This window comes from Lygodium microphyllum, chromosome 15, assembly GCF_053477565.2.
Source record: "Lygodium microphyllum isolate KBCC chromosome 15, Lygodium_microphyllum_v1.1.10, whole genome shotgun sequence".
In the NCBI taxonomy this organism is placed as follows: Eukaryota; Viridiplantae; Streptophyta; class Polypodiopsida; order Schizaeales; family Lygodiaceae; genus Lygodium; species Lygodium microphyllum.
Window position 1 is genome coordinate 101,234,220 of NC_141149.1, and position 13,180 is coordinate 101,247,399.

Below are 13,180 nucleotides of genomic sequence, written 5' to 3' on the forward strand. Positions count from 1 at the left end.
ATCCACTATCACTTTGTTAGAGAGACGCTACATGTAGGAGATATCAGCCTTGTCTACTATCCTACCAACAATGTGGCAGACATCTTCACCAAAGCTCTTCCTTGCGACAAATTTGAAGCATTTCACAATGCTTTAAATTTGATCTCCTTTGGTGGATGATCCTTGTATGCTGATCACTTTTCACTCCAAGGGGGTTTGTTGGGTTTTACTTATGCCTACGCTCACAAAGGAGTGTCCGTGATTTGTAGTTGGACACTGGGGTACTTTTTACTCTCCGTTCAAGGGGTTTTTTCCCCCAGTCACATTATTCTCTATTTGTGTGTTTATGTTACACAGTTGGGTCACTTATCGTACTTTATACCTTTCGGGTGTGAATGCACCTTAAGGCACTTACTCAACCCTAAGGTCTAAAGGTTGTACTTTGTACTTTCACTCACACACTTGGGAATAGCATCGTGTGTCGAGCTATCTTCACTCTCTCTCTACTGTTCAGTGTGTGTTTCCAATTGAGAGCTGCCATCTCCATTTCTTACAAAATGGATTTGTAATACTCTCAATATGCATGGGCACACACCTCTCACATTGTATTAAATGCACCATTGGTCAATATTGCACCTCATCACACCCGTTGCACACAAAGATAAGGAGGTACAAGGGGATTGTTCTAGAGGACTATATATGAAAGTGATGCGAGATGGAGATAGAATTAGAGATAGGAGGGGAGAATGTTCAGGCCCTTTGTGCATGATGGTGAGTATGAGTCCCACCCCTTCTCCTCTCGATGGCTACCTCTCTTGTTTGAGGAACATGTCCATGAGGGGTCACCATTGAGCGAGCCATAGCCTTATGCCTAATCAATGTCCTTGTCCCCCATGGCAATGACCCAACCATCCTCAGCATTTAGAAATCTGAGCCATTATTTCCTGCCATAGGATGCTTTAGCCCTCCTATGCTAGAGCAGGTATTGCAACATCCTAAGATTAGCAAATAGTGCATTGACATACAGACATAAGGACATCTTATTTTATTTTGGCTTTTAGGATTTATTACTTTCAGCTTCTCATATTTGTAACTTTCCCTCTATCATAGATCATTACATTTTGATGTACTTGCTCGTCATTATTTGGTTGTACCCACAATTATACTACATGCTCAGATCTCACAGGCCACCCAAAACAAAAACCAAAGAGAAACACCTGATAGCCTTCCTGTGGTGCAACTTATATTGCTCGACTTTTCTTGTTTGAGATAATTGAAGGTTTGTTGGTTTGAACAGGGAACTAGTGCCTAATGAAGCAAAGGGAACCTGATGCATGATCCCAACCCACCCATTGACCTAACCCTTTTATGCACCTTGAACCAAGGAAATTGTAACTAGGACCAAGTTTTGGTATTAACCATGATGCAACACAATTGACTTGTCATGAAGAGGGCAGTTGAAGAAGATGAAGAATATTCCACAATGAAGCCTTTTCTGTGATGCTTCCTGTTTATGCTTGGCTGCATGTGAAGCTCTTAATGTTGAGCAGGTGTGTTGTCTTTTATGCTAATTACTTTTAGGAACACACTAGTTTTTGTTGAAGCAATCAGGAACTCTTTTTGTTACCTTCCATACTCATAAAACTTTTGTGGTCTAAAGTAAAGCTCATCATGTTTATGAAACATCTCCTTGCAAGATAGAGGCATGTGTACTCGTGTGGTTTTGAGAGCTTTGTAGACAATTGTTTGCTCAAAGTGTTCGTTTGGAAATAAGCAGGGTCAATGCTTACAGCATTTTGGTATGGTGCACTTGGGACAATCATTGGGACGCTGGTTTCTTTTAAAATTGTTGGCCCTGCTTTAGGTACAGAAGGCTGGAAGGTAATTAAAAAACCAAAGTTGTAACAGCTTAAAAACATTTGCTTACATGTTAGAAGAAGATTATAGTCAATATTAGATGACAAACAATAATTGTGAGTTACACTTATTTTTCCTGCTCTACCATAGAAAATTTGCCACTAAGCTGATTCTTTGTGAACAGCTGCATTTGCACCTACTTTGAAAAGGAGCTGCACTTAGTGTTTCTCTGCAAGTAGCTTGCATTCTAGATCGATTCGCAAACAGAAATATACACATTGTTGCATATTTCCTATAGAGGAGTTGTCACAGGAGTATCATTATCATTTCAACATGCCCATGCTTAAAATTTGTTTGAACAGGTAGCTTCATCCCTTTGTGCAAGCTATATTGGGGGAACTATCAATTATGCTGCAACAGCTCAGGTACAATTTCAGTGTAAGGGACATTAATTTGACCAGCCTTTTGCTGAAAAGACTTGTTGCTTTACGTTTTTAACCTGTTTAGAGTTCACTTATCTTAATACATGTCATCATCCCAGTTCGTCATCAATGTTTACATGGACTAGAATATTATTATCTGCCTTGATTCTGAACACACAATGATCTCAAAAGGCAAAGAGCTCTCTGAACTTTAGTATGCAGAAGCTCTCAAGCTTATTGATATAAATAAACAAGCTAATCGTGGCTTCACTATGTGCTTTGCTTCTACTCAACTAACTGCTAGAAGCTTGGTTTCACTGGGTGCTTTGACGGATGGCTGTTTTTTTTTCCTTTGTTTGGGTGTAAAAATGTGGCTAATTATATTACTTAGAAGATGTTTTCAACGAAGAACATGTGCTCCACAGTCTAGCTGGAAACAATACCAAATCACAAACGAATCACATGGACAAGCCTCTCAAGTCAGTCTGGGGGGTATGGGGGCAAGAAGCCACGGAGGAGTATACCGCCACCTTTTGGCTGCTCGCTTGCATTGTGAAGAATAGGTCATGGCTGTCCCAAGTGAGCAAAAAATGATGATGGAGCTCCTAGGGGAGCTTGAGAATTGACCTACACTTGTTACCAATGGCTGTGGAGGGAGTGGATGATGGAAGTCTAGAGCTTTGCCATGGTCGTGTATACTGAGAGGCACTCAGTGTCAAATATCGTTTGACAATGTGCCTTCCAACTGTTGCCACCCTGTGAGGTCCCCAATGATCTCCCATGCCTTTGAGCACTCTGCAGTGGGATCCAATACTTGGTCGATGGGCAGTGCATCCAAGTCGACCATAGCACAGGAACTTGCCTTGATCAAAATCGTGTCATGCATCTTAGTCTCATACAATAGGTGGAACCCGTGGCTACCCACCTGTCAACAAAAAGACAAACCCTCCCACGCCCCCCCCGCCCCCACCACGCCCCCCCCCAAACAATGTCCTCTTACATCAGCAGTGAGCACATGTCTGTCAATCCTAGTTATGTAGGCCAAGAAGCTTTGTAGCTTCTTGGCAACTGCTGTGGCCAGCCAAAGTCACTCTTTAGGGTTCCACTCCAGCTCATATAGAGGCTGGATCTCCCAAATCCCAGAGGCGCTACTTTCGGATCTCAATGCAGGATACATAGGGGTCAAGCACCCAAGCTTCCCCCTGGAGTTTGATAACATGGATGCTCCTCTAGGGGATAGCTAATAGCTCCTCATCTCGCTGACCTCTATCAAGCACTAGTTGTTCACCAGCCTATACTATGACGAAAACATTGTTAGGGGCATCACCCACTCTGCCTACCAAACCTACAAGGGGATGCCCACTAGTGAGAATCTAACTGTCCACAACTCTCTAGGCTGCACCAGCTCTTTGACAGGAGGCTCCAACCACTCCTTGTGACCGCATCATCAATCTCCCTCCTCTTGGCCTAAGCTCCTTCCTGATAGCCAGATGCCTAGTGTAAAACAGCCTAATCCACCATCTTGTAAACCTCTTGCCACACCCTAACAGTGTGGGTAGGGCTAGTCCCCCAGCCAGCCCACTGGATGTGAGGGCATTCTCCAATCTGAAGCCTGTCACGGTCTTGGACTTGGGAGATCCAAAACATAGATTGGCGGTCAATCTCCTCCTGACCAATGGGGGCCTTTGAACAAGGGCCTTATGCAGGCCTTGCCAAACCTAGAGCAAGTTGCAAATGAAGGAGGATTTGGGTGGTGTAGTTTGAGTTGACTTGAAGTTCCATCTTAAGATGGTCTCTAGAGTTTAGTCCCCATAGGATGGGTTGGAGGTTGCTGCCAATTATCTTGGTCAGTGCCTTAAAGGCAATTGACAACAAGGTGATCGGTCTCCAATGGGATAGCTCCAAGTGGTCTCCCCCTTTGAAGTTTGGGGAGGAGACTAACTAGACCTACTTACATGCTGCCCACTAGAAATAAAGATCTCCTGAAATGCCCATAGCAAGGGGTCCTTCACCACCTCCTAGTATGTAGAGAAAAAGGCCCTAGATAACCCATCCTCTCGAGGGCATTGCTACCCATCTTGTGTGTGGAACACATGGGCTAGTTCCTTCTTTGTGAAACTCAGGAAGCAAACCCTGCATCACCTCGACAATGGCTGTGGCATTGCGAGCTGTCCATAGACAGATGTAATCAAGGGGGCTAGGTGAGGATTAGGCATAGGCTCAAGACCAACAACAAGGTCCCAAAGACCGTGAGACTCAAGCACTTGCTGCATATAGTTCAACCAAGTAGTGAACTTTGGGACCCGTTGAAACGAGTCTTGTCCGTGAAGGCATTCTTGACCGAGGCAATAGGAGTGATGGTGCTCGGATAAGGTGGATAGGGTGGGTATTGTAGTGGAAAGGAGTACACTTGGAAATGGGTCCCATAGTGCCCACTAAGCATTCGAGAAGTGTTCACAGTGGATCCAAATGTGTGCATGGGATGACTAGGCATGGGCATTGTCGCTGCATGAGGACCCCATGGTGGAGGGATAGGGACATGTGGAGTAGAGGATGGAAATCCTTGCGTAGGAGTGACCCATGGAAAGTGAGACGATGCACTATAAGCAAAGGAAGGAAATCCTTACATCTGAGAGGTCATGGGGTGTGTGTAGTTTGCGGTAGTGAGGGGGATGCCCATCACAGTCGTCCCAATAGGAAAAGATGTGCCCACATGAGGAAAGGTAGAGGAAACTGTGTTAGAGGATGGCATTCCCTGTAACAAAGTCCCATAGTGCGGAATGGGTTGTGAAAAATGGTAGGTGACAGTGTTAAGAGGTGGAATGCCCCCTAATGAGGCACCATGATGTGAATATGGAATAAAGAATGAGAATGTGCTAGGAGCAGAGACAAAAGGTCCAACTCCCAATGCGGTAGAGGCGGATGTGGATTTGCCGAGGTTTTGAAATGAGTGTGACATGGCTTCAAGAGAAGAGGGTGGGATGGGAGGGAGAGAAGAAGAGTAATTGACTTGATCAAATGAAATAGAAGATATAGATATACTTGATGATGAATGTCTATTTCTTGAGTCCCCTCTATGAATGCGGTAGAGGCGGATGTGGAATGTAATCCGAGGTTTTGAAATGAGTGTGACATGGCTTCAAGAGAAGAGGGTGGGATGGGAGGGAGAGAAGAAGAGTAATTGACTTGATCAAATGAAATAGAAGATGTAGATATACTTGATGATGAATGTCTATTTCTTGAGTCCCCTCTATTAAGATTTACATACATTTAGCCATCTGGATCTTGCACACCGAAAGGCAAAATAGGAGAGGGTTTTGATTCGAATGACTCAAAAGGGTTGTATGAACTTGACACAAGGCTTGGCAAAGATGATGAAGATGGATTGCTAGTCATCCCAAATGTCGTATTGTCTCCATGATCAGAAAGGTGGCCAGCCTCACCAACGGGTCCGGAAGGAGTAGCAAAACTGGAAAAAGGGATGTCTTCTGGTCCATACTTGTTGCGTAGGTACTCGTCAAACTCCTCCTTTGCGAGGTTAATGAAATCTGGAATATTTGGCATGGATGTAAACATAGAGAGTGATGGTGAGGGTGAATATGGAGTGTTGTCTTCCTCGCCGAGTCCATAATGCCTCCTCAGGGCCTTCAATGATGGAGAAGCCTGATAAGACATTATGAGGTCACGAGAAGAAGGTGTCTGTGACATTATGATTCAGTTACGAGTCGTATTGTGTACCTTGTGCAATAGCACTCCACAATATCCGTAGGATACTCTTTATAAGAGCACCAGCTTTGACACCATGTGAAGAAGAGTGTGGAGGCACTCCTAGGGTTTGCGTTGAGGAAACACAGTATACGACCACGATTGAAGCACAACAAGACAAACATAGACACAGAAAGCAAAACTCAAACCCTAAATGCAAAACTCAAAACTCAAACACAAACAGAAGGAGGGATAGAAAGAACACAACTCTGAAGTGAATGAATGCTGTAAATGAATGTAAAAGTACATAGTGTGCCCAAGGGGAGAGTAGTGTGTCAGAGAGTGATGTTCACCGGAGACGGATCCCAAGTGGTGTGACCACCAGTTGGAGTGACAGTGTGAGAGAAACACCAAATTTTGATCACTAGAGAGTGAGGAGATTGAGGCGACTGCAGAAGATGATGCCTGATGATGTGGACGAAGCAACAAAATGTAGCAGTAGTATGCCGTAGTAAAACGCGGCAGTAAAACGTTGTAGCAGAACACTGCAATAAGACGCTGTAGTAGAACACCACAATAAAATGCAGCAGTAGAGGAGCAAACGAGGTGATGGCAGCAGACGCGAAGGTTGGAATGCCACATGGTGGGAGACTGATGGTTGAGATATCCACACAAGGGTGAGAAACCTGTACGGAAGAGATAAGACTGAATGGGGACAGCCTGTCTATTTATAGATGAGGATGGACCCTCCCAAATTAGGGTTTCACTAAACTCTCTCGAACTGCTCTCCATTTTAGGGTTTTTCATTAAATTAAGCTTGTTTTGGGGTTGCTTAAGTGGCTAATCAGCATGGAATGCATTTCTTAGCTCAACATGCAACTCTTACGTGTGAAGAGCAAGATCATGAGGCGACTCTTGGAGTAACCTTTGAATGGCTGCTAGATCCTACCGAAGTGCCCTCTCCTCCTTCCAACATTGTTGTCGAGCTTGGAGCTTGGAGGGCCACATTCTAACAAATCGTCTTGACTCCCCCAAGGTCTTTGCAATCTCCTCTGCAATCCAGCCATCCTGTGCCCACTCTTTGGTCCAAATTTGCTCAATTTGCCTCCTCACACCCATAGGTTGAATTCGGGGTGTATTCAGAGCAAGGGTCGAGGGATGAAGTACAGGCATCGAGCATGAGGAACATTGGGCTATGATAAGATAGGGTGGTCCTTACTAGCTGCCTTATATCTAGAGCCCCCTCACTACCCTACATAGAACTTGTCTAGCTGCTCCAAGAGAACCCCACCCATCTGCATATATCCCAAAGAGAACTCCAAGGATCCATCTTGACTGTGGAAGGTGTTGAGCAAAAAATGCATTATCTTTAATAAAACAGCCCCAAAACTCGAATTAATTAATGAATTAAATTGGTTTATTAAAAAGAAACGTAGTCCTAGAGACTCTCTATGCCCCATATGAAAATCTTATTTTGGGAGGCCCTAAACTTTCTATAAAAAGATAGGATGCCCTCCCATAGAACCAATCTTGTTTTTGTAGTTTGCAGGTGCTGAAGCTTCACTATCCACACCCCGTTCACAGAGGATATCTCAGTCGGAGTTGTCCTAGACTGCTGTCCACCCACCCACCAATCACCTCACTGAACAAAATAGGAAGGTATTCGGCAAAACCTAGAGGTTTTCCATGAGCATATACCTAGCATCTTGGAATATGAATGTCCTACACTATAGTGGAGCATGGGGTCCCAAGAAGCTAATTGTTTGGTAGGAGCTACAACCAACCCTTGCTGGACTTATCATTCTTTTGTTACTTCACGAGCATAAGCTCTCCTTCTCTCAGGCCAGTAAATTTGGGAATGGATCCCTAGGAGGATCTTTCACCTATTGGGAGTACTTGATTGGCACCCAAAGGTGGAATGGAGAAGTGTGCACTATGATTGGCCCAAGTATATTGCCTTGTGTGAGAGATCACTAGACCATTGTCGTAGGTTGGGCCCTTGTGGGTCAAGTTAGATGTTGAGGGCCCTTGCATTAGAATTCTCAACATCTATGCGTTGACAGAGGTCACCAAAAAGCATGGGCTGCTTTTTGGCTAGAGGTTGTGGTTGGCTTACTCAAGGTGGACTTTTGGATTGTTTATGGTGAGTTCAAGAATCTAGGGACTCTAGAAAATGAGCAAGGCAAGGGCAAGCACATACTTTCGGGACATTGCAAATGGAGGGTAGGGGGCCTAGGAGGCCTTTTTCACAATTGGTGCTAATGATGTTTAGAGATATCCAGCCTTCTATCAGTAGGATGAGTCACTAGAATTTTATTTGGGTTAGACGTGATTGGGAGGTAGCACAAGCTGCCTTAGCAAGCACAAAGGACAAGATGATAGTGCCCTACACCTTGGCTGCTTTTTGAGCACAGAAAGAAGCTTACTATGTGTGAGAGTTCTTCCACATATATTTGCCCAATATGAGTGGGGGACCAGATTTGCAGCCTTCGAGATCAATATGGGGAAGTTAGTCCACTTACTTCTATAGATATGTTATAACATGTCTGAAAGTAATACGGGACTGTTTTCTGCAGACGTCCTCCGTGTTCTGTCCATCCTTTGAGGAAGCACACGTTACGAGAGATATGTCTTTGTTTTCCATCCAGCCACGCTTAGGAGGATTCAAGAACTGTGCGTGTCTAGCATGTTGGCAGCTGTCGATTTCTTAGGAGTTATACTAATTAATAACTCTCTTTCGAATTGCCTTGCTCCTACTTTCATTACAAATGATACTTGGGAGGTCTAACTGTAAATTGGGAAACCTTTTCCTTAAAGTACTTGCTCCCATGTTGAGCTTTCTTTTGAACAATCTTTCCATTTTACTAGATATTATTGATAAATAGTATGCCTTGTTCGTCTGTTACAAACATTTAAAATTCTTTCTGGTTCATGTGGAATAGATTGGTCACCTAATAGCTCCTCAATGTTATCATTTAAGATTAGATTATCCATATCACCCAGCTTCTTACTTAGCTTGCTTACATGGAAAACTGGATGTGTTTTACTACCAGTAGGTAGTTGGAGCTTGTAAGCCTGTTTTCCCACCCTCTTAAGTATTGTGAAAGGACCACAATACCTGGGTGAAAGCTTTGGACATCGTCCCGTTTTCATGGTTTTAGTTTGTTTAGGCACCTTAAGATAGACCAATTCCCCTTCGTCAAAGGAGATGTCTCTTCGGTGAGGATCTGCATAAGCTCTAGCTCAGTCTTGAGCTTTCTTAATATTTTCTTTAGCAAATTTTAACATACTATTCATATCCTCTAAAAAATCCTTAGATGCCTGAACCTTTTCCTTACGTAGTCCTCCTGCATGAGGAGCTCTGGGTTGAAACCCATACATGAGCATAAATGGACTATATCCAGTGAAAGAGTGTTTGGCACTATTATATGCAAACTCTGCTATCAGTAAATACTCTTCCCAATTAGTTTGCCTTTTACTTACATATGCTCTCAACATATCTTCAAGGATTTGGTTAACCCTTTCAGTTTGCCCATCAGTTTGCGGGTGTTCTGCCATGCTCATGCTAAGTTTAGTATCTAACTTCCTAAATACAGCACGCCAAAATTGACTATTAAATTTTCTATCCCGATCAGAAACTATATTTGCCGGAAGGCCATACAATCGGTATATGTTCTCTATGAATAATCTAGTCAATTCTGGTGTTTAACATCAGTTGGAATAAACCTAGCCGTTTTGGTTAACCTATCCACAATCACCGACACAGAGTCGTGCCGCCTCTGTGTTCTAGTTAACGTGACAATAAATTCTATGGAGATACTCTTCCATTTTCCTGAAGGAATCTCTAATGGGTGGAGAAGTCCTCCCATTTTCAATCTTTCAGCTTTATTAACTTGGCATTTATTACATTTGACCACATACTCAAGGACGTCCTTATTCATTCCAGGCCAATAGAACTACCTTTTAATAAGACTATAAGTCTTATTAACTCCTGGATGTCCCGCACTAGGGGTATCATGACACTCAAAGAGTATCTGGCACCTTATTTCTTCATCTTTCGGGACACATACCCTACCGTTGTAGAGTAAATAACCATTATCAATGGTAAAATTCTTCCACTTGAATCCCATTTGAGCAACCCCTGATGTTCCATTTCCTTGTTGAACATCCTCAGATGTTCCTTTCTCAGTGGAGGCCCTTCCATTTGGATTTCTATTTTCAATTGCTTCCCATATGTTGGAATATGCTGGATCAACCTGGCATTTTCCTTTTAAGGATTCAAGCAAATCGGAAAAGAATTGAGTAAAACTCAATTTATTTATGATGGGCATTTTGCTGAGTGCATCAGCCACTATATTGTACTTTTCTTTTCTATACCTTACCTCATAGTCGAACTCTTGAAGGAGTTTGGCCAATCTGGCTTTACGCCCTTGTAGATCCGGTTGGTCGTTAAGCCACTTAATGCTTTCATGATCCGACAAGATTAAAAGTTTGGCACCGTACAAATAGTATCTCCATTTCTTCATTGCATGTACTATTGCATACAACTCCCTCTCATAAATGGAATAATTCCGTTTTGCACAGTCTAATTTCTTGCTTTCAAAAGCAACTGGTCGATCCTCTTGTAATAAGACCGCACCTACTGCCCTATCACTGGCATCAGCTTCAACCACGAATGGTTTATTGGGATCCACAATTAATAATATTGGAGCTGTAACAATAGCTACCTTAAGTTTTTGAAAACTTTTATTCTGGTCTATTCCCCAATTAAAACTCTTCCCTTTCCCTTTAAGTTGGTCCATCATTGGAACAACTAACTTGACATAATCTTGAATGAATTTACGATAAAATCCAGATAAACGTAGGAAGATCTGCAGCTTTTCCAGGTTCCTTGGAGATGGCCATTCAATAATTGCCCTTACTTTTTTTGGATCCATCTTGATTCCCTCTCTCGAGATAATATGCCCCAAATATTTGACCTCTTGTGCGAAGAATTCACATTTAGTTTTCTTTGCATAAAGGGAATGGGTTCTTAGCAATTGGAATACTAACCGTAAGTGTTCCAAACGTTCTTCTCTTGATTTATTAAAGATCAAGATATCATCCAAGAAGACTACTACAAAACGTCCTAGATAGGGCCGTAACACACTATTTATCAGCTTCATAAAAGTAGCTGGTGCATTAGTGAGGCCAAAAGGCATCACCAAAAAATCATAATGCCCGTATCTAGTACGAAATGCCATCTTAGGAACATCCTAGGCCTTAATTCTTACTTGGTGAATTGATCTTAAATCAATCTTTGTGAAGAATTTTGCCCCTTGTAATTGATCAAAAAGATCTTCCATTCTAGGCATAGGAAATTTATTCTTCACCGTTATTTTATTAAGTGCTCTATAATCAACACAAAGTTGCATAGAACCATTCTTTTTCTTCACCAATAAAATTGGCGAAGCCCAAGGTGAATTGCTGGTTTGTATAAACCCCTTATCAAGGTAATCTTTGATTTGTCTTTCGACTTCTTGGTGCCATGTTTCACTTAGGCTGTAAGGTGGTTTAGAAATAGGGTGTGTATCCCTATCTATATCAATTGAGTGATTTATATCACCCCTATTTGGTGGAAGGCCACTAGGTAAGTCAAATGGGAACACATCTTTAAATTCGTCTAACAAACCACTTAATTCATTATTTACATTCAACTCACAAACATAAGAAAATTGTTGCTTTATATTACAAGAAGTAAAAATGTCTTGTACAGGAAGGGACCATAACACATATACCTAACAAGATTCCTTCTTTATCAGCTTCTGAACTTCAAAGGAACATATCAAAGGGTTATCAGATACTTCATGTTCACCTTGAATCACAAAAGTCTTACCATCCCTTTCAAATTCCTGTGTATTATAATGATAACTACGCTTTAAGGATAGTTCCAATCCCCATAGCCACTCCCTCCCTAAAGCAATATCAGCTCTTTCCATATTCATAATCTGGAAATCAAGCTTATCTTTATATGCTTGGATCTCGATATCCAAATTGGATACCATTGTATCCCATATTTTGTTATCGTGGCCTTGAATCATGCGAACAATGTATTGATGCTCACTCTTTTGTTGGGAAAGTGCATAATTTATGAAGTTGTGGGTGGCAGAGTCATCAATCATGACTCTAACCCTCTTTCTAGCTATCAATCCATGCACTCTAACTAAATCATGTAGCCCGAAGGTAGGTTGCCACATAGAAGTTGACATACAACACCTGTGTTGTACATCCTTGTGCAAGACCTCTAAAGATTTATACTTTTCATGCCCCTTTAGTTCCAGGGTCTGCACTATATGGATTTGTTTCTCTTTTTCCTTGCCCTTGTTCTTATCCTTTCCTTTATCTTCCCCCTTCTTTCTTTGAGGGCAATTCCAAGCAGCATGGTTAGGGGATAGGCAATTGAAACACAGCCTTTCTTTTTTGGCCTTATCAAAGTCAACTTAACTTAGCTTCGATCGTACATATTGTTTCTTTTCAAAGGGTTGTTTCTTACCCTTAAGGAATGGCATTTTCCTTTTGGATTTTCCTACAAATTTTGAGGCTTCAAATTCCTTAGTCTTGGGCTCCGTATCAGTGAGACTAGTGAGTGCACATGGACGCATATTATCTTCATTGATTAATGCAAATTTAATTGCCTCTTCAAGCGTCTTGGGTGAGCTCCTTTTCACTTCCTTTTTGCGGGCCTTATCTAGGCTCCTTATGAATCCTTTTGTCTTTTGAAATTCATCTATTCCTTCCACTTTGAGGATTATCTCACGATATTCCTCTAGATATGTCAACAAAGTTCTTCCCTTTTGTCTGACAAAATACCAATCTTCTCAATTTCTTTCCATTTCATTTTCAGGAAGGAATTATTTCAAAAAGAGCGATTCAAATTGAGCCCAAGTTTCAGGTATTTTATTTGCCTCCTTTAAAGTTCTCCACCATTTATATGCTTTTGGCCCCAAGGTTAAACTGGCCTCCAGCGCTTGGAGATGTGGTGGAGTATTCTTTAATTTGTGCAAATCCTCCCATTTTTGGAGGAGGTTAAAGATAGTATCTTCATTTCTATCTTTTTCCTCCCCATGAAACTGAGGGGGTTTCATATATTTTAACACTGGGTTATCCCTCAGCTTTTGGTGGGGTTCCCTTGAGGCTTTTGATGAAGATGGAATATCTGAGGTCTCTATCTTATCTTT

At 42.1% G+C, this 13,180-nt stretch overlaps 1 protein-coding gene across 7 annotated transcripts in view; it reads left to right on the top strand.

Annotated features, from left to right (window-relative positions):
- Positions 1-13,180, top strand: part of LOC148024831 (uncharacterized) — a 294,466-nt gene that overhangs the window by 134,394 nt on the left and 146,892 nt on the right. For all 7 annotated transcript variants that reach the window (XR_015693361.1, XR_015693360.1, XM_087694490.1 and 4 more), the window contains exons 4-5: positions 1,757-1,860; positions 2,199-2,261. Coding sequence is in view for 5 of the 7 variants with exons in the window: in XM_087694490.1 (XP_087550616.1) it covers positions 1,757-1,860; positions 2,199-2,261 (167 nt within the window). In the remaining 2 variants the exon portion in view is untranslated. The remainder of the gene's footprint in view (positions 1-1,756; positions 1,861-2,198; positions 2,262-13,180) is intronic.